Source organism: Pipistrellus hanaki (assembly GCF_964339955.1).
Source record: "Pipistrellus hanaki genome assembly, chromosome: 10".
Lineage (NCBI taxonomy): Eukaryota > Metazoa > Chordata > Mammalia > Chiroptera > Vespertilionidae > Pipistrellus > Pipistrellus hanaki.
Genome location: NC_140512.1, coordinates 9402880 through 9423869, shown reverse-complemented (window position 1 = coordinate 9423869; position 20990 = coordinate 9402880). Strand labels below are relative to the sequence as shown.

At 41.5% G+C, this 20990-nt stretch overlaps 1 protein-coding gene across 8 annotated transcripts in view; it reads left to right on the top strand.

Moving 5' to 3' along the window:
• PDE1C (phosphodiesterase 1C) overlaps window positions 1-20990 on the top strand; it is a gene marked incomplete at its 3' end in the record, with an annotated part of 257690 nt that overhangs the window by 219416 nt on the left and 17284 nt on the right. The window contains exon 18 of one of the 8 annotated variants that reach the window (XM_084896860.1): window positions 12042-18595. The exons of the other annotated variants lie outside the window; for them this stretch is intronic. Coding sequence (XP_084752986.1) covers window positions 12042-12055 — 14 coding nt within the window. Of the gene's footprint in view, window positions 1-12041; window positions 18596-20990 lie in introns of those variants that run through there. 8 annotated transcript variants of the gene reach the window in all.

Here is a 20990-nt window from a genome sequence, read left to right as displayed (position 1 = left end):
CAGTGGTAGCCCTTAACTTTACTTGACTACATTAATAGAGATATGTGATAGCCACTGTTTGTGACTCTTAAAAGATTGATTAAATTACCTTTAAATTGATCTATAAATTTCATGTAATCCTAATTAAAATCCTAGCAGACATTTTTTTTGTAGAAATTTACAAGCTGATTCTAAAATTAATATGGAAATGTAAAACACTCACGATAGACAAAGCAACTTGCAAAAGAAAGGAAAAGTTGGCCTGATTTCAAGACTGATACAGCTATAGTAATCAAGACAGTAGGGTATTAGCATGGAGACAGACAAATGGATCAATAGAGAGTCCAGAAATAGATCCACATGTATATGGACATCTTATTTTTGACAAAGGACATTCCATTGAGAAAGTCATCAATGAAGGGTAATGAAGTAGCTAGATATCCATTCACAAAATGATGAACTATCTATAATTCTCATCAGATACAAACATTAATTAATACTTAAACATTAATTAATGAAGTAGATTATTAACTGAAAATGATCATAAAATTTTAAAATGTGAAACTATAAAACTTCTAGTTAGGAACACCAGAGAAACACTCTGTTAGACAAAGATTTCTTATGCAGGACGATGAAACTACAAACCATAAAAGAACAAATTGACAAATCATACTTTATCAAAATTACAGACTTTTACAACTTCAAAAGCATCATTAGGAGAATGAAAAGACAGCCCACAGAGTGAGGGAGAATAACTTCAAAAGAACATTTGATTTCTTCTTAGATTCAGGATGCAGGTCAATCTCAATAGCCAATAAAAAGGAAACAACTCAAGTAAAAACATGCAAGAGATTTAAACAAACAGCGAGCAAGCAGGCACATTAAAAGATCATTGAAATCATCAGGGAAATGCAAATTGAAAGCCAAATTAAAAAACCATATGGAGAGAAAACAAAACAAAACAAAGCTTACATGTAGGGAGAAGGTTTTACACTTGTATATTATATTCATGTAATGATCTCTCAGCTTTCTACTTCACTGTGTCTGTCAGGATACAACTTGATCAGCTCCTCACCTCATTGAGGAAATGGCATTCCTTGCAGCCACTCTTTCTATTTCTTAAGTTGCTTATGTTCTCCTCTTTAAGGTCTCAGTACAGGAGAAATGGAAGAGGCAGTAGAGCCAATATTCTCATTAGCTTGTGTAGAGCAACTAATTGTGATTTAAAAGTTTGTTGTGTACATTAGAGGGTTTTGCCTGTGCTTTGATCCTTCACAAGACTGACGTCTCATGACCTTGACTTGAGGGCTCACAAGAGTCACCTAAAAAATAAGAATGTGTTCTTCCTGTTTTCCTTCTAGCTGATCCCTATCAAGTTAGTTTGAAATGTAATAAATGAATCGAATGAATGACTTGGGAATTTTTTTAGATGTCTTTTGTTCTATATAATGATGTAGTAAGTTATTAATTAAAAAAATAGTGGAAGGATATAGTCTGGACCTTTACACTTGAGTTGTAAAAAATAATGTAATTTTTTAACTAAACTTGAGAAATTTTTGTCCTTTGCCTCAGGGGCAGAGCATCATGACTTGCTCTGCTGTGGAGTTGATGGTGAGAAATAGATGGGACCTGTATAGACCGGGAGGCAGGCCCTGCTCCGCAAATCCAGGGGGAAACAGTCAAGCAGCAAGGTGCAGGAGAACTGAGACACATGTCTCTCTGTACAACAGAGACTCCTCCTGACTTAGGCTCAAGTCCAGATACTTGAGAAGCAACAGATACACATTTACCGTTATTCAGGAGGCACGCATTTGTGGAGGCCACCATCAATTTCTGTATCTACTTAGACACCTGTATACCAGTATTCTCATCTTAGGGAATCATACCTATCTCACTCTTTCTTCCAAATATCTCTCCCCTCCCCCCCATCCTACTCAGGACAGTGGCATCAGGCAGTCCTTTTACACCAGAATAAAGAACTGCCTTATTTAAACCCATCAAAACCTTGGCTTGTAGTTGCTGTCTGCTTTTATCACAGTATTGTTCCAATCAATGCTATCTCTTCCCACAGGACTCCTCGTTATCACTTGTAGCTGATGCTGGCTGTGTACTTGTCCATGTAGAACATAGAAACACTTGAACACACCCATTCTTCTTCAGCACACTCCTATTTGAATCAATCCCATATAGACATGGGGATGTTACAGGGCATTCTTTATTCATTTAACATTTTCCCCAATATTTTGAAAGATTTATTTATAAGCAATTGTCAATATGATTTTAGTCAGATCTATCGGGTTCACAAAATCTTTATAGAGGATAGTGGTCTTATTGACCATCTTTGTTCAAACTTGTTCCCCAATTTATGTTGCATAAGGCATACATAAGACAGAATAGACGAAGTTGTGGAATCTGGAGAATTCTTGACAGGAATTTTGAAGTGAATTCTACTTTGTGGTTTTTCATTTTGTTCTGCATGTAAGAACTATCTTGTCTGGGAAACATGAAATTCCTTCATCTGGGAGCACTCAAAACATATGTGATAATTAATATAAAGAGAGGCCTGCTTAGAAAGTAGGGTGCTACACATTGGCAGACAGAGGAGTTCCACATTGATAGTAAATGGAGAGTTGATTATGTTGCAGAAGACTTGTTGACACAAAAAGGAATACTTATGACCAATGCCTGGCAGTGACTGCCCATTCACTGATGTACAATGTGGCCATGTATACTCTAATACTCATGTCAACTGGCCAGTCAGTGGTTTTTTTCCTCCTGAAGGAAATCCTATCAGAAGGTTGCTTGTCAAACTGAGAATATGAGGGGCATTAGTTGATGAATTTGTTACTTCCCGGTAGAATACCCTGAGACATCTGCCTCCACCATTGGGTTAGACCTGCCGAGAAGGATGGATGGGAACCATCTTGCATGCCCTATATCCTGAGTACAGGTTCCTTCATTGTACCTCTTTTTCTGATCTTATTTACCACAATTTCAGCCGTGAGATTTGTTGATATTTTAGAGTAGATCATCAGTCTTGTTTACTTTTTTAGTCATCTTTGATTGCATTTCTGGACTTCAATCTTGAGAAGACTTACTTGTTTTTAAGGCAGATGATCTCAAAGTATTTCTTTCTTCCCTCACCCCCACCATAACCTACACCCAAACTTTACACCCAGCTTATGGCCAGACCATGAACTTGGTGGGTAAAATAGGCCAAGGATGGTGAACACTGGGACCACCCTGTGTTTTTCTCTCACACCCAAGACAAAGCTACTACAAAAATAATCTTGAATAATTTCTAACTTACTTTTTTAAAAAATCTATGAAACATCAGTGCTTAACTGATTTTAGCAATGATGGATTTACAGTAAATCTCTCTGTTCATCATGCTACTAACATCAACATCTGTTGCCTTAAGGTAGTTTCTACAGATAGTTAATCCCATCCTCTCAGAGGATAACATTATTTCTTAGACCTGGGAAGATACCTTAGTATAGCCTTCTGTGTACTGACAAAAATAGGCCTACTTAACGGAGGAATTGCCCTCCACACGAGAAACCAGCATCCTTTGGGTTATTTTCTAGGAGCGCACAGGAGCCGAACATCTGGAATGCCCCAGGTCCCAATTAAGAGAATTCATCATAAGCACACGTATTCTGATTTATATCGTATTTCCCGTAGCCATTGGTCCACGAAAAATCCGGTGACCTACTTCCTTAACAAATTCATATGGAGCATTAACAGTGCATTAACAATACTGTGGCTTAGCAAGAAGAGCTATAAAATGTTTGTTTATTTTCTCAAGTATGGTGAAAGCCTAAGTGTCTGAACCCTCACTTTGATGCCCATCAAAGGAAAATGGGAAACAGTAAATGGCCTAGGCAGTGTTTCCCAAAGTGTGGTACGCGTACCCCCAGGGGTACTCGGAGAGTTTGGTGGGGTAACGCGTTGCATCGGAGTTTGGTGGGGATATGCACTGCACCGTGCTTAGCTGTGCCTAATTCTACGTTCTCATGAGTACAAGGGGTACTCAGCGTTACGAAAATTATAGAAGGGGTACACATATGTCAAAAGTTTGGGAAACACTGGCCTAGGGAATCGCATCATTACTTTCAGAAGCCTGTTATTCTCACGCCCCTGGGTAAGAGAATTCTAAAAGGTCTTGCTGCTTAAAATTTTTGGTTGATATGCTTCAGTGTCATTTTCTAGATGACCTTAGAAGCTGTGCTGTTGGTTGACCCAACGATAGGAGTTATTGTGAGTGTAGCAATGCTGAAACCTAATATAATAGCTTTTGGGAAATGGATTTGGAGGAAAACTATTAACCAATACTTCAGATGTGGTGGGAAGAGGTCAAACAGAGGTGAATTAAAAAATCTCCTCATTCCTTTTTTCTATGGACTTGTACTCTTGAGAGTTTGGAAGCACAAACCCTGTTGCTTACACATGGTTCTAGCATTGGTGACTCCCAGTGGATCAGAACAGCTAGAAAAACCTTTCGGTTACAAACATCTATTCAAACCAATGCTTCTTTTATATAGTTGTAGGTACAGTGCTTTCCAAGGAAGGTATAAAATAGACATCCTCGTGTTGGTTTATAAAGGAACAAAGTGACATGCAACTACTATTATTCTCCTGTACATTTTTTTTTGTATCAAAACAGCAGCTTTTAAAGTGTGTATGTATGAGATATGTGTGTGTGTGTGTATATATATATATATATATATATATATATATATATATACACACACACACACACACACACACAAATACACATATATAATATGCATGTGTTTGTATGTATATTATATGATGTAAGGTTGATGAGTTTTTTAAAATTAAATTGTGTTATACTAAAGAAAACTGCTAAAGTCAATCCGTTTAACAGAGCTGTTTTAGAATCCAGCCACTTACCAAAAAACTACATAGTAGAAATGTCAAATAAAAGTATGTGCTCTTTCTTAATGACAAAATTAATCTTTTAAAACAATTTCCATTGCAATTACTGGTATATAGCTTTCAGTGGTTCACTCTATCTTCCAGACATTTTGTTACACTCTTAATGTGCAATTGTATTTTTAAAGGAACCAGTTTGACGGAGAGAATTACAATTTGGAACTACTGGGGAGAATGTGATTTTTTTTTCCTTAATATCAATGTTCAGGATTAAAAAATAACTTCTTAGTATTCATGAAATAGGTATCTGTTTTCTCCCTAGAAAAATCACATTTTTTGTCAGATTCTATGCAAGGGATTGGAGAAAACACAAGTAGCAGTACATTTACCAAAAGATGCTCTATGAACATTATGAAAAATTCTTTAAAATAATAGCTGCCCTTGAGATAAAATATGTGGCAGAGCCAGGAGCCATTGATGTCTCCATTGTTAGTGCCATTTCTCATCTCGACACCCACATGCCAGTAGAGCTGTTAAAAATGCAATATCAAGTGGGTAACGAAGCGTCTCCCGCAGTATTTATTCTCCACCCCAGGGCAGCCTGGTCTCCAGTGATGACAGCTGTGTTTTATGAGCATTAGCCCTCTACAATATGCACTATTTTTATTCTACACCCTGGAGCCACAGTGAGAAACATGAGAATAAGGTGTTGTTTTCTTTCATTCATTTTGAATCTTTTATTGCTTTTCCTGAACTAATTCAATTGAATAAACCATGAAGAGAGCAGTCAGAATGTCTCAGGTCTAGAATCCCAGCCTCACCTAACTTCCTCTGAAGGTCGTCCATAGAGTTTCTGGTCTCTGGCTTCTTGTTGGCTCCCCACATGGGGGGTTCAGAGACTGACCAGACACAGAGCTCTGTGCAGACTGCTTTGCCCTCACTTGAGCCAGAGGAGGGGTGGGAGCTGCTGATGCCTGACTTTTCATACCTCTTAAGCGTGGGCCAAGCCTTGGGCCACTGGAAAGTTGAGTGCTGTAATGGTTTCCTTAGGAGTTAAAGCACCAGGTGTTCAATGCAGAGAGTGGTAGCAGTAAAATACTTTGGACAGTGGGGGCACCGAAGAGCAGGGACAGTTATTCACAGATTTTTAAGAATAAATATTTTTATTTTTCAATTATATTTGACGTACAATATTATATTAGTTTCATGCGTACAACCTAGTTATTAGACATTTATATAACTTAGTAGAGGCCTGGTGCATGAAAATTCATGCACTGGAGGGGGGGGTCCCCCTCAGCCTGGCCTGTCCCCTCCCCTCTCATAGACTGTGAGCCCTCAGGGGTGGGAGGTGACCTGGTGATCAGGGGAAGGCGATGCCTCCATCACACCTCTGTTGCTGCCACTGTCAGTAGTGCAAGCCTTTGCTGGCCTTGGTTACCTGAGCCTCAGGTGACTCTGGGTGCCTCGGCAGCTGCCAACTTAGGCTTGCCTGCACCTCAGGAGTTGGCTGAGCAGCCACTATCTGAGGCTTGCCTGTGCCTTGGGCCAGCCCTGGGTGGCTGGGCAGCCACCATCCGAGGCTTGGCTGTGCCTTGGGCTGTCCCTGGGTGGCTGGGGGTCTAAGGGGACTTGGGGACTCCGGAGGCAGGTGCCTGGTACAACTGGACCCACCTGGCAGTGGGCTGGGCCTTGCCATGCACCTGCTGCCACTGTGGGGCTGAGGGGACTGGGCACCACCATCTTGTGACTGTGAGCCCTGCCATCTTTGAGGGCGTACAGTCAATTAGCATATTCCCTTCTTATTGGCTGTAGGGAACCACCATCTTTGTGAGGGTGTGATGGTCAATTAGCATATTCACTCTTTATTAAATAGGAAGATATGATTATCCTGATAAATATAGTGCCCATCTGACAACATATATAGTTATCACAGTTTTATTGACTATGTTCCCTCTGCTGTATTTTACATCCCCATGACTCTTCCGTGACTACCAATTTGTACTTCTTAATCCCTTCACCTTTTTCACCCACTCCTCAAACCCCTCCCATCTGGCAACCGTCAAAATTTTCTCTGTATCTCTGAGTCTGTTTCTGTTCTGCGTGTTCATTTTGTTTTAAATTCCACCTACATATAAATGAAATCATCTGGCATTTGTCTTTCTCTGTCTGACTTATTTCACTTAACAAAATACCATCTAGGCTCATCCCTGTTGTTGCAGACAACAAGATTTCAGTCCTTTTTATGGCTGCCTTATATTCCATTATTTATATACACTACTTCTTAATCCATTCTTCTACTAATGGATAGGTTACTTTCGTATCTTGGCTATTGTAAATGATGCAATGAACATATGGATATATGTCTTTTCAATTTAGTGCTTTGGGTTTCTTCAGATAAATACCCAGAAGTGGAATTGCTGGGTATTCACAAATTTTATTATTATTATTATTTTTAAAATATATTTTATTGATTTTGTACAGAGAGGAAGGGAGAGAGAGATAGAGAGTTAGAAACATCGATGAGAAAGAGTCATCGATCAGCTGCCTCTTGCACACTCCCTACTGGGGATATGCCTGCAACCAAGGTACATGCCCTTGACCGGAATTGAACCCGGGACCCTTTAGTCCCCAAGCCGATGCTCTGTCCATTGAGCCAAACCGGTTTTGGCTATTCACATATTTTAAGTGTGGAAAGAAAGACCATGCTGTGTAAAGGAAGAGAGAAGGCAGAAAAAATTAGAGAATAAAAGGTTGACATCATCATTTTTCTCAGTGATAGCATGCATGCATGGGTCAAAGGAAAGATGAAGAAAGAACACAGGATTGGACTTAAGAATTACCATCCTTTGTACTGTTCTTATTCTGTATGTTTGGACCAAATGAATACGTTTTAGGAGGTGATAGCATAGGCAGGTTTCAGGAAATTATATTCTCACAAATCTATCTATCTATCTATCTATCTATCTATCTGTCTGTCTGTCTGTCTGTCTATCTATCTATCTATCTATCATTTCCATCCATCCATCCATCCATCCATCCATCCATCCCAGTATGGTTGTAGTATTCAATATTATAGGCAATGCAATTAATTTAGAATAATCTTACTATAATCATATCCTCTATCACTTAGGGCAAGGAGTAAGCATGCATTCATACTTTGGGTATTTGGTTACAGCCATTTAAAATAGCTGTTTTACACTTATGACCTAGAATACTGAAATTTATATCTGGCTAAATCCTAATAACTATTTCTAAAATAATGTTTCTTTGTTTTGTGTAGTATTTCCTTATTATTAAAAGCGAAACCAGGACCCATGTATAAGCCCCATGGAAATTCTATTAGACATTTAAAAATGGGTTTGATCTTATCATATTTATTCTTTCTCAGTTTTGTTTTTAAATATCTTTTTATTGACTTCAGAGAGGAAGGAAGAGGAAGAGAGTGAGAGAGAAACATCAGTGATGAAACTCATTGATCACTGCCTCTTGCATGCCCACAACTTGGGCATGTGCCCTGACTGGGATTGAACCCTGACCTCTGGTCATAGGTTGATGCTCAACCACTGAGCCACATTGGCCAGGCTATTATTCCCCAATTTTATTCTTTTTTAATTTTTTTACTTAGCTTTTACCATTCTTTCTGTTGCTTACCATATCACTTTGTTGTTTTTGTATTGTAGAAAGTTGACTTTATAGGGAGGCAGCTGTGGTAGTTTCTGGGACTCAGCCAAATCAGCTTACTTCTTTGAGTATGGGTGATAGTTAGGCATTAAAAAAAAAAATCAAACCCAAGAAAAATGAAAAGTATTTACAGAATTTTTAAGTCTAATACCAATCTCTTATGAGGCCACCTCATAGATGCTCAACTTGTGATCTAGGAATAAACATGATGACCTGTAAACACATTTTAAGAGTCAAGTCATGTTAACTTGAACTTGATGCTTCTTCTTAAGACAATGATCTTTAAACCAAATGGTTTAGATCGTCATCTCCATTTCCCTGCAGCAGGAGGATGGGAGGGGTGAAACCAACAAGGCCAGGTTGATGTCCCATTTCTCTAAATCAAGCTGCTGAAACCTTTTTTGCTCTTCATCCCTCAGAGTAGATACATTTCTGTGAATTTATACAAACACACACTTGAGGCTTCAGAGCCTGGTGGCTGCCCCTTTGTGAGTTATCAGAAGTCTTGTCAAGGGGAGGGATAGGAGATTGATCTTGCTTAGAACCTTTTCTGAATTATTTCAAGTTGGGTGAAAATACTTTCCATTTTGGTTCTTCAGTCCCTCTTAAAAAGGTGGGTGAGTTGAACTACTTTTTGTCGCTTCCAAAAAGCCAACATATATTTACAATTAATAAAAATCAAAGTAGCAATAACAAAAATAGTCAAGTAGCTCAGTTAAACACAAAGTGGCTTCTTATATTGTCTTAAGATACCCATTTTCATATGCATTGTAGTCTCACCCAACTTGAGTTTAAAATGCTTCTGCAATTGTAGTTTAAATTGAAAAAAAAAATACACAAAACGAAAATACAATAAAGCAAGTGTAGGACGTTTGAAGTTCAGGAGAAGAATTGTAGCGTGAGGAGAGGGGCAGGCATGATTTACAAACCCTGGCACAGCTGCCTGCATAGCAGGTGCACCTTCTCTGGGAGATTTACCCCACACAAAGCCACTGGTAGTGAGGATATTTCTTTATAGGGAATAAAATTTTTGACATATCATGCTTTGCAATTGAATAAAATAAAAGTCAGTGTATTTATGATTTTCTTATTAATGTAATAAAAGTCAACATTAGAAAAAAATGGAGAACAATTCCCTACTCATCGTTATGCCTATATCTGTCCCATCTGCCTCATGCGTATTAAATTTACTTCCTTTCAATTAAAAAATATTTGTCGAGCATATGCTATGTGTCAGGCATTGCACTACATGTAAGAAGAGTTATAAAGATAAATGAGGTATCTCCCACCTAGTCAAGGAGTCTGGGGTGGGACTTCTCCCTGCAGATAGCTATGATACTGGTCTCCTTGGAGTAAGTGCCTTAAGAGATCCATAAATAAAAGTTACTTTAGAGAGTGCATGTGTTTGGGGAAGACTAGGGATGGTCACGCAGGCCACAGTCTCAGCTACAAAATATCTGCCTCTTGTTCTTTCACTGTTGGTTGTACTTCCTGACAAGGAACTCAAACATAGCTCAGATATACAAGCTTCCTTTACGTACCCCTTCCCTCTACTTCTTGACCAACTCTTTTCCTCCATCCCTTGATTGGAGGTGGAGGAGGGAGGGTAGACTTCCATAGCAGCCACTCCACCACCTCTCTCATAAGCAATGACTAGAAAGGGAGGGTCACCTTTTCCGAGAGGCCTTTGGGTCCCATTAACACCCCAGATGGCCCTCTTCCCATCTCTGGGACCCAGCAGTCTAGACAGTGGGTCTCTACTAACCCAGGCTGCACGAAGGAGGAGACACACTTTCCTTATTGGATACTTGAGGTGCCCTGGTTAACAGTGGTCCAGGTCAGCCATCTCCAGGTAGCTGCCCCTGGTTTCCTTCCAACCAATTGGTCATATGTTTAAAAATTAAACTAGCCTTATGTCATCATAACAAAATTGGGTTTTACATTAGAGGGCCTTGGGACATCTCTTAAGGTGGTTAGTACTATGATGACCATCTAAAAGGAGTCTTATTACATATAACCTCCAACTGCTGACAGGGCCAGAGAACTGAGGAGTCCTATCTGGCAGATACTATGTGGACCAAGATGCACAAAGAAAATCAGACACAATGGAAATTTTCTAACCCTTGATTTCAGCGTGTGTTTCCTTTTCCCCTCTCTGTCAATTTCCCTCACTGGAAATGCTAGAATCAAAGTGCAGTGATTGGTTGGAAGTTTTTCTTTTTTTTCTGTTATTTCCCCCAGATGGGTGAAGGTGCTAATGGAGGGTAAACACACACAAGACCAGAATGGAGAAAGAGGTCTGGATCAATGGCCCCAGGAAAATTGAGACTCCACTGTAATTAATAGATCAGGAAGGGCTCTTCTGTCCCTCAATGAGTCTGCTGCCTGATTTAGACTAAGTCTTAGTTAGGAGAGTATCTTACACTTTAACGTTGAGCGGGAAACTTTCCTTGTCCTCTAAAGACTCCGATGATGGTGTTATTCTTCTTAAAGTCCCCCATCCCTTTGGAGCCCTGCACTAGAGGAAACCCTCTCGAACTGTGAGATGTGAGGATTTGCAGAGCATGCAGCGTGTATGGGAAGCTGAACATAGTGGTTCTTGTTTGTTTGCTTACTTTTATAAAATTCTGTCCTACGTCCATTGAGGTTACGTGTTATAGAGTAGGCCAGTGAGAAAAATCCAGTATTGTCTATTCCCATTCACTTGGTCCTCTTTCATCTGTGTCTTCTTCCTCTCCCATCTCTCTCTGGGTCCAGTAGTAGAGAATTCAGGGGATTTATCCATCTGCACAATGAATTTAACATCTTGCTTTAAATATTTTGGGAAACTTCTGAGGGTGAGACAAAAATTCTGATAGAGTAGGAGTGGAGAACTTTGCGCGCCCTCCTCCACACACCCCCCACCCAAGGGCCATTTGGATATTTTTAACACCATTTGTGGGCCATACAAAATTATCAACTTGAAAATTAGCCTGCTCTATTTGGTCAAACATTTAATTAACTCACCCCTAACGTCTTGGCAGGGCCAGACCAAATGGTTTTGTGGGCCTTATATAGCCCCAGGGCCAGACATTCTCCACCCCTGTGATAGAGGGACGTTGCTTTTGGCATTGAAATGTCAAGTTAGATGAATCTGATTTTTGACCTCTGGAGCAGATGGACCAGAGTTGGTCATCACTGTCATCTTGATGGCAAAATAAGGTGTCTTAATATCCATACTGCATGAGCCAAATGTTTGGTGATCTCGTTTCAAACGTGATCTGTGCTTACAATTCTCACTGAGATTTTCCCTTTATGAACAGAGCGATTATGTTACAAAGGAGACAGCCATGACTAGCCTTGAAATGTTTAATTGGTGTTCTCCCCCCCACCCTTTTTTTTTTTTTTTTTGCCCTCAGATTTTCTTCTCCTCAGACCTGGTGGGTGGAGAAGGGGGGGAAAGGCAGCATTGACACTCTTCTTTTTCTTTTTCTTTTTTTCAGATTCAGAAGAGTAAAAAACACCTCCCAGACAATAAGAGAGGCTGCCAATGTCTTGCATCATTTTAGCTGAGCTTCTTCATTCTCCTTCTTCTCCTCCTTCCACAAAGCTTGGGATGGCGTGCAACTTTCAAAAACAAGGCCCCCCACCCTTGGCCTTGTCTCATGCCATCTCCTCCCAGATGACTGGCTGGGAGCTGGCTTGGGGGCCTTAGAACTCTGGGGGATGGTCCCTACCCCCAACCCCCAGAAAACAAAACAACTTGAGATTTTGCACAAACAGAACCAAAACATGAAGGACTTCCTCAGAATCCTTTGCTAATGCCCTGGCTTTCAAGGCACTCGTCTGGCCTGATGACAGTGGACATCATGGAGATGCTGAGAAAGGCCTGAAAAGGCCACGCAGACAGCAGTTGCCATTTTATTACTGCCCATGCCGTTACTCTGTGTCGTGATTTTTGCACGGGCTGCCGACGGTGGAGACAGCCGGGCGGGCTTCCCTCCCAGCTTCTGGTTTCCCCTTTCCGGAGCCAGGAACATTCCTTTTTTTTTTTTTTTCTTTTTTTTTCTTTTTTTTTTTCCACCAGGTTCCCTTCAGACTTAAAAAAATTGTTCTTAGTCTTTTCTTTCCATCTATATACTATGAGATTCCTTTTGTTTTATAAAAATGATGTTTCCTATAGCAATCTTTGATGCTTAATTTATCTGTGCTTTCATTCATAAGAACCTGAATGTTTCTGTTGATGACCATGCTGTTCAGTGGTTTCACAGGGTAGCATCGTGGCTACTTGGTTATTGACAATGTGACCACTGGTGGGTTCTCTTCTTTTGGCGATCTGTGCTTTGACTTAATTGCTCTTCTGTCTGTTCCAGCAAGTGCTGGGGGCCTTTGTAGCAGGGAGATGTGGCAGAGAATTCTGTTCATTTCAGTGAGCCTTTAGAGGTACCTAATAGGAGATGATTCACAGCACAAATCAGGAATAAGGCGTAGCCTGGAAAGAGAATCAAGACACAGGCCCCTGAAACCAAGTCAGGCGAGACCCAGTGGAGTGCTGGGAAAGCAATTTTATGGGCCTAAATGGTGTGATTTGGATGAAACTGATTCTAAAGACACGGTTGTGGTTCACAAAGGAGTATGTGAGTCCCTCCCAAGGGGAATCGCATGGATCCGTGTGAACGAGTGGGATTTGTAACGGGAAGAGAGGGCTCTATGCTACACCCGAGGGCGTTGCCCGCACATTTTATTTCTACATTTAGAAAAGCACAAAAACAAACACTTAAAAATCCGCTCACAACTAAGGCAAAACGTTGGCATTTCTTCAGAAGGGAATAGGGAGAGTATGTTTGTCATCTGCAACGCCTTTGCCTCGCTGAGCCCGCCCCTCAAAGGCCTGAAGAACTCCTGCGCATGCCTGTGGCGCACTGATACTGGAACAGGGTTCTTCATTTTGCCCGGGAATCACACACATTTTTTTGAGCCTCCCCCTGCTTTTCCCAACAGTAACCACAGTAAACAAGGTGGTCACAAATTCAACCACAGCCATAGCAGTTCTGGTAAGTGAGAAAAGCAAGCCACAGCTCTCAGAGTTATTGCGATAACTGGCAATTCATAATGGGCTTTGGTGTTTAGGGAGGCAGTGAAGAGTGGCAGGGAGAGGGAGGAGTTAAGAGTCCTGGCTCAAGGGGACAGTTGCTAGTCAGCTATGGGAATGCTTAGGAATCAGAGTCCTTTAAAAGTATGTTGTTATTGATTTTCGAGAGAGGAAGGGAGAGGGATAAAGAGATAGAAATATTGATGAGAGAGAAACATCGATGGGCTGTCTCCTGCACGCCCCCTACAGGGATGGAGCCCACAACCCTGGCATGCGCCCTGACCAGGAACTGAACCAATGATCTTTTGGTTCATGGTTCGATGCTCAACCACTGAGCTACACTAGTGGGCAGGAATAAGGATCTTGATAAATAACAAAGATTTTATAGGAACCCTCTCCAAAATTTTAAACATTGGCTACTAATTCAGAAACTTACAAACACTGTGTTGGTCAGAGAAAATGTGCCTATGACCTGCATTCAATCTGTGGGACATCAGTTTGCAAATAGTGGTCTTAGAGATGTTCTGGTCTGGTACAGGATGGACTACATCCAGTACTTGACTTTGGAACCTGACCTTTTACCTCAAATCGATTCCATATTTTTGTATGCTGGGCTTTGCAGCCAGTCCTAATAGAAAGCCTACAGCTTCCCTTTTATACTCTAACGAGCAAGACTAAACACTATTAAAAAAAAAAAAAAAGACACAGGAATATAGCCATTTCTTTTTTAGCACCAATAGAATGAAAATATACTTCATTTGCTTTAAGTCATTCATTAGCTGAAAAAGGAATGGGAATAGAATTTCATTCAGTATAGACTCTGCTCGGAACTCTCTGTGTGGGAAAATAAAAGCTCCATGTAACTTTTACTTATATATTCTTTTAAAAACTGTTTTTGAAAGGACATTGAGTAAAGATGCAGAATGATCTATTTTTTTTTTTTTTGAAAACATAAAACAATGTGTTATTATGCTATGAATTGATACTGGAGCAGATAAAACATTAAAATAATGATTCCAAGCTCGTATTGACTGGACTAACAACTTCTCTAAAACTCTAGCTCACTTTCTATGGTCTGTTGGTTCTCTTGAAACACCTTCTTCCATATTGAGCAGTGATACAGGACATGCTTCCTTCCATCGCTCGGACTGTGGCATCTTACTGTGTGTTACATTGTCTCATAGAAAGCACGGGCCCACACACTGGAAATAAGACTTGACTGGTGTGCAAGGAAAGTGGTAGGGACATTCCCACCAAAGACAAACCAAGTTCTCCATGTCTTTGAGGGACAAGTGACAACTGGAGTCCAAACAGCTCTTCATCCAAGTGTTGTTGATGTGGCATGTTTCTGTGGCATAATGACTACTGTAAGGAGGTCTTTGTTCCATCTTTTATTCACACCAACCTTTCTTGGTTTATGAGCCTACCAAACAGCTTATGGTAGCACGCAAGGGACTCGTTTCTAACCCATTAAGTTCAAATGGATTTTCTTCCACTGCCCATTTCATTCTTGGGGCTTTTAAAAACCATCGAAAACATCTGATGGGATCCCATTAAGGACCTGGTATACTTAAACAATAAAATGATATCTAAACCTCACAGAGCCAAAGCATAATCTAGTGTACCTGTCTACTTCATTTGCAGACTTAAAGCCATTTTGTTACGTATCCCACCTAGAACCATGCCTTTAGTAAATGTGAGAAGTAGAAAATTAGGAGCAGTGTTATCACAGGATGTGAGACAGAGAGCAGACAAAGGGATGGAGATTAATATTGTGACCCATATTTTAGGAGTAAAGATACTGGTCGTTTAGTGCCACTTCTATTGTGGATCACCTTTCTCTAGATATATAGATGATAGATACAAAGATGATAGATAGATAGATAGATAGATAGATAGATGATAGCTAGATAGAATATATAGGATCTTCCTAAACATATATACATACTCTTGGAATAATTATAAAGGCAATGTTTATTACAATATATTTCATTTTCAAAATTGAGCTATCAGCTGTTAAAGTGTGTATACATTTTTGGGGAATGCCCTGTATAATATATGTTCTTCTATTATTAACCCTTGATCGGAGACTTACATGATAGAAATTACTTGATAACATTCCCATGGAGTATGGGGAAAAACAAAAGAAAAAAAGCACAAAGCTCCTTTTCTGATAATGAGATAGAGAAGACTCTGAGATTAAATCCCATGTACGCAGTATTATGTCCCAAGTAGAGGGGATTTAGGGAATCCAGGAATTTTTTTTTTCTCTCAATTGGAAACTTTGTCCTAATACCAAGATCCCCACACATTCCACCAGGAATCACCACGGGTTCACTATGGTGTCTGGCACTCGCCTCCAGGGGGCACATGGAGAATTGTCCAGCGGAATTCCACTGTCCACCTGAGGGTGCGAACTCACCTGGCGATTTAGTTGATGTCTCCCATAGGCCAAGCATATCGCTAAAGGCTTGTGCTCTAAGTATGCAGAGATAGCTAGTAACACGGCGGCTCTTCATGAGGGATGGGAAACTGCAGGTCATCTGGGGAAAATTGTCAGAGCCAAGTTTATGAAAAGATAAAATTTTTTCTATGGCTTTTGGATTTAAGAAAAACAACAACAAATGCAAAACAAGATTCTTCTGAAAACGCTCTTCCTAAAGGGGTGATGACACCACTCCTGTGGATTTATTTATAAATTCAAGCTGAAGCATTGAAAACCCCAAGTGGACTCTCGCGCCGTGTGGGGGACCGTGGCCAGTGTTGCTCTGCTGATGCCATGGTCGGCGTGGCTCTGAATCACAGCAGCCCTGGACGTTAAAGAACATGATGCTGCACTAATGGTGTGATATTGGATCTCCCGTGTGAATAAGTGGAAAGCCATACTTGCAATTCATCAACACCGATCCGTGAGTAAAAGGCCCCATTATCGTTTAGAAAATGAACTTAATGGAAAAGCTGTAACGAACAGCACACTATTGCTCTGAAATATCCCTCGAGGACCAAGAGACACTTTACCTGCCAAGTACACATTCCAGGCATTAGGGTTTCCTCTCATCAAAGGCCCTGATGGGCACAGAGGTGCTACTAGAATTAGAATGGAAACAACCGTGTAGCACATGAGGCCAAGTTCACCGGAGAAGTGAATTTGGGTCCAGGGAGGTTAGACAAATGGGAGTGATCCCTTTGGATGTTCTCACCGGACATTTGTACAAGCCTGATGCTCCGGAAAAGAACTGCTTCATCAGAAGAACATTTTGTTTTTACCTTAAACAAGAGTGGGGTGCCCGGGGAACCCAGACTGAAACTCACGGAAGTCCCCTTACACAATTTATTCCCGATCATTTGAACCCATGCCCCACACCTCACCCTTTGTTGTTGTTTTTTTAAATACTGGCAGATGTATTTGGAATGAATTTATATTTGTTCTGGCTTCTGTGCCCACGTGGAAATGGATCGAATCCTGACATCTCCAGGGGAACTGGGGGCTGAGGCAGGCCGCTCAGTGCCGTGGTGGAGGCTCTTGGCTTTGCCAGCTTCAGCCACGATTCCTGAACCTCACCCATGAATCGGTGGGAGCTGCAGAAGCATTCCTCAGACATGCCGTGGTGCAGGGGAACTCATTTAAATAAAGTCCATTAGAACCCAATGGCTTTGGAATGGCACGTCGTTATAGTCTTTGCTTCTCTGCCGTGACCTATCTTGGGGTGGGGATTTGTGTACCCGTGTCCTTGTCTTTGGGTGTCTGTGTGATGGCACAGAATCACAGTCACACACCCAGATACATAGATTTCTAGTTAAGACCAGAGGTGTTGCCCAGCAACTGATTCTTGAGGGAGAACTGTAGAGTCTACATTTTCCTTTTTCCTGCTTTGACGATATTTTTATACAATTTTGTATGCTGTAAAAAGTTTTTTAAAGTATTTGCTGTTTTTATTTGTAGAGCTCAGGTAGGATTTTATCAGCTCTGGGGCCCATGGTCCGGCCTGATTTCTCCCCTCACCTGATTGAACAGTCCGCTCTCTTTTTCACACCCTTTCTCTGACCTTTCTCTTCTTTTCTTCTCAATTTTGTACCTTTTTGCAAATCCCTTCTTTTGCTTCTTGACAAGGCACACTGTTCTGCTTGCCGTGTTGTTCTTGTCTGAGCCACATGAGGGCATGTTGGGTAGGAGGAATCAGGGAAGAGGGACCAGATTGGGGAAGGGGAGCAGGAGAAGGGAATCCTCATGGGAACTCAGTTTCCCAAAGCCAGGAGAGTCACGTCGGGCTAATGCGATGCTGTTAGTGTCTTCCTCTGCACAGAGCGCAGATTTTGCTGTTACAGGATTTTTTCCTTGGGGTGGCGGGCCCTCACCCTGGTGTGCACACTCTCCTAATGAGGGCGCTGGCCATACGCGAATGGGTAAATGAGCTCATCTGAGCCTTAGATTCTGCTGTTGTTCAGCTGGATTTGTGGGTGCTGCCTGGATGAATGTCAAAATGCTTGCCAAGATTCAAAAGAGGGAGGCAAGCAGAAAGCAAACCCCAAACCCCAATTCAGATGGTGCCAAGTGAACAGCTCTTTGGAGGGATCAGGAAGGGATCTCTGGGTGTGTTCTCCCAATGCTCCTCTGCACGGAAAGATGGTGAAATGGACGGGCCTCTGCTTTATGGACTTCCACCATGTGAAATATGTTCCAAGCCGATAAAAGGCAGGCTGTAATTCACATTTGTGTATCAAAGGGCAAGAGAGTGGCCATTCATCCTAAACAAGAATGTTTTGATCCCTGTGATACTGGCTTGTACTGAAACTTGTATGTCAAATGTCATGGTGTTACATCTCCAAACACAGAAATAAAACATAGGGGCTTGTGTAAAACAGGGTGTTCTAACTGCTCTCAGTAAATCCCGTGTCTGTTGTAAGTCTTTATTGCAGAGGAGGCTGACGGGTCCTCCGTGCATACTTCCCCCCAGCAACCAGCAGTGAATACATACCTATATGTTCTTCTGGTTACCAAATAAAAACAATGCATTCACCTCTTGATTGGAATTCGAAAAATGAAAAGGCTGTTTGTTCTTTTAATGTTTTTCCTGGTTGTCTGTGTGCTGTCCCAGATGTGGGGCTGTCTGAACTTACTCAACAACCCATCTCCTTCGCATTCCTCCAAACGCCACGTGATGCCCAGATACCTGTGCTTTTGCCTGCACACTGGAAGATACACATGGTGTATCATGTGTCAGATGATCTCTTGTAAGGTGTATGGGTTATCAGAAGCTCCTGGGAGGTATAAGAAATGCCTGCAGTCATGGAATTAGGTTGGCTTCCGTATGTTCAGTTTTCTTCTGGGTACCATGATATTATATTTTATAGTCCTGCGATGTTAGTTTTCAAATTACAAACATTTTTCCTTCTCCTCTTGTGAGGGCTACCTGGCAATATGTTCCCTCTCTCCAGCCATGAAGGTACAGAGTCTGAGCAGGGAATGGTCCTTACCCTTATCTGTGGGCCTACAAGTGGCTTTCCTCCTTCAGACCATCACTAAGAGGGGCTCCCCTAGTGGTGAGGGAGGGCATTACACAAACACCACCCTCTTCCCCAGGCCACCTGCCCTGTTGCTCCTGTGTAGTAATTCCACTGGCTTGTTTTTCTGGACTGTGGTGTTCATCTAAAGCAGCTGTACCTGCCACATATTAAAATGTGTTTTTAATTTTTTTTCTGAAAGAAAAAGCAGTTCTTATTTTGAAACACATCAAGAAGTATGATGCAATTAAAATCATTGGTAATACCCTATCCAGGGATTATCCCCTGTCAGTTCTTCACTGAACTTCCTTCTGGTTTTTGCTATACATTTTTACACAGCTGAGGCCATTCAGTCCAGTACATTTAATTTTGTATTATGGTTTTACCCACATAATATTAGATTGTTAGCATTGTCCCATAAAAAACAAAACACACACACACACACACACAAACACACGCACACACACACACACAAAAAAATACACACACTATATAATACCTCTTTATTAATGTAATTTAAATAGCAACATAATATTTTGTTTTGTGACCCTAGCACCATTTTACTTAACCACCTCTCTGTTGGACAATTAAGTTACACACTTTTATTTTTGAAAGCTGTAACTAACGTAGCAATGGAGCTCTTTGTACATAAGGCTTGGTTGGATTTCTGAGTATCTCCACTGGAAAAATTTCTGAGATGTACAATCACCAGGCCAGAGGTAGTGAATGTTTTTTCAGACTCCTCATTCACATGCCCAACCCCAAAGCATATTCAGGTGTTAAGGCCCCCTTATTTAAGCCTCAGGTAGTGTCACATGTCTGAATAGCTCTTGTGGTCTTGATCATTGTTCTGTGTGATGAACTGAGGTGAAGTCTCACAGAAGCAAGCACAGTACTGATGGTGGTTGCACCGTGGAGGAAAAATGTTACTAAAGACTCTGCACGGGCCGCTCTCATTAATATGCTATCGGAAAACAGCTCTTAGGGAAGCGCAGGCAGGTGGGGACCCTCACACTCTCAGGCCTCCCAGAGCCCCGAGCAGAAGGTGGACTTCTCTGGATGCTGTTTCATCAGGGCCGTGAAAAGGCAAAAGGATGATTTGTTCTCGGGCATCAGGTGACGGACGGCTCGGTGCTGTCCGCCACACCCCTAATGGGACACAGAGAAGAGGTTGGTAGATGTGCTTAGCAATAGCAATGGATCGAAGCTTGTGGATATCCATCAGGCAGCCTTGCAATTGCTAACCGGGAGGGATGGAGGACTCCTGGCTGACAGGCACTTTTTCCGGTTTAGTCTTTCAGCAGCCGCCTCTGCCTGGGGGATCTGCTCGTGTCATAACAACATTGCTGTTGTTGGTCTATTACTCACAATGACACTTGGTCTCACGGCTCTTACATCATGCTTTCCCAGCAGGCTTGGGCTTGGCGGGGCCACCCCATTGGGCAGAAGGGAGAGTTTTTGTTTGAGCTCAAGCTGTAAGTCACCGGGGTTTAGTGCTAATCCCACGCCTGAGTCTTAGGTGTGTTTGCTGCCCCAAAGCGGTCAGCGGTGCTTGTCATTTCCATGCCGCCCTCTTTTCCAGTCCTCCTGATGAATTGCATTTATTGCCCTTTAGCTGAACCAACCAAGGGCATTCATTGCTTTGAAATATCTGAAAGCTATTTGTTTGTCAAGAGTTACTGCCAGTTCCTCAAGCCGAGGTGATGACATTTCTGCCCCGGGCTGACTGATTGGGTTGTTTACTCTTTGGGCATTCAGATGCTGTAGGTCAAGGACGATGTAATTCATGACCTTAAGTGCTTTTCTCCCAAGATGACATACCAGCTACTTCACCCACACACACACACACACACATACA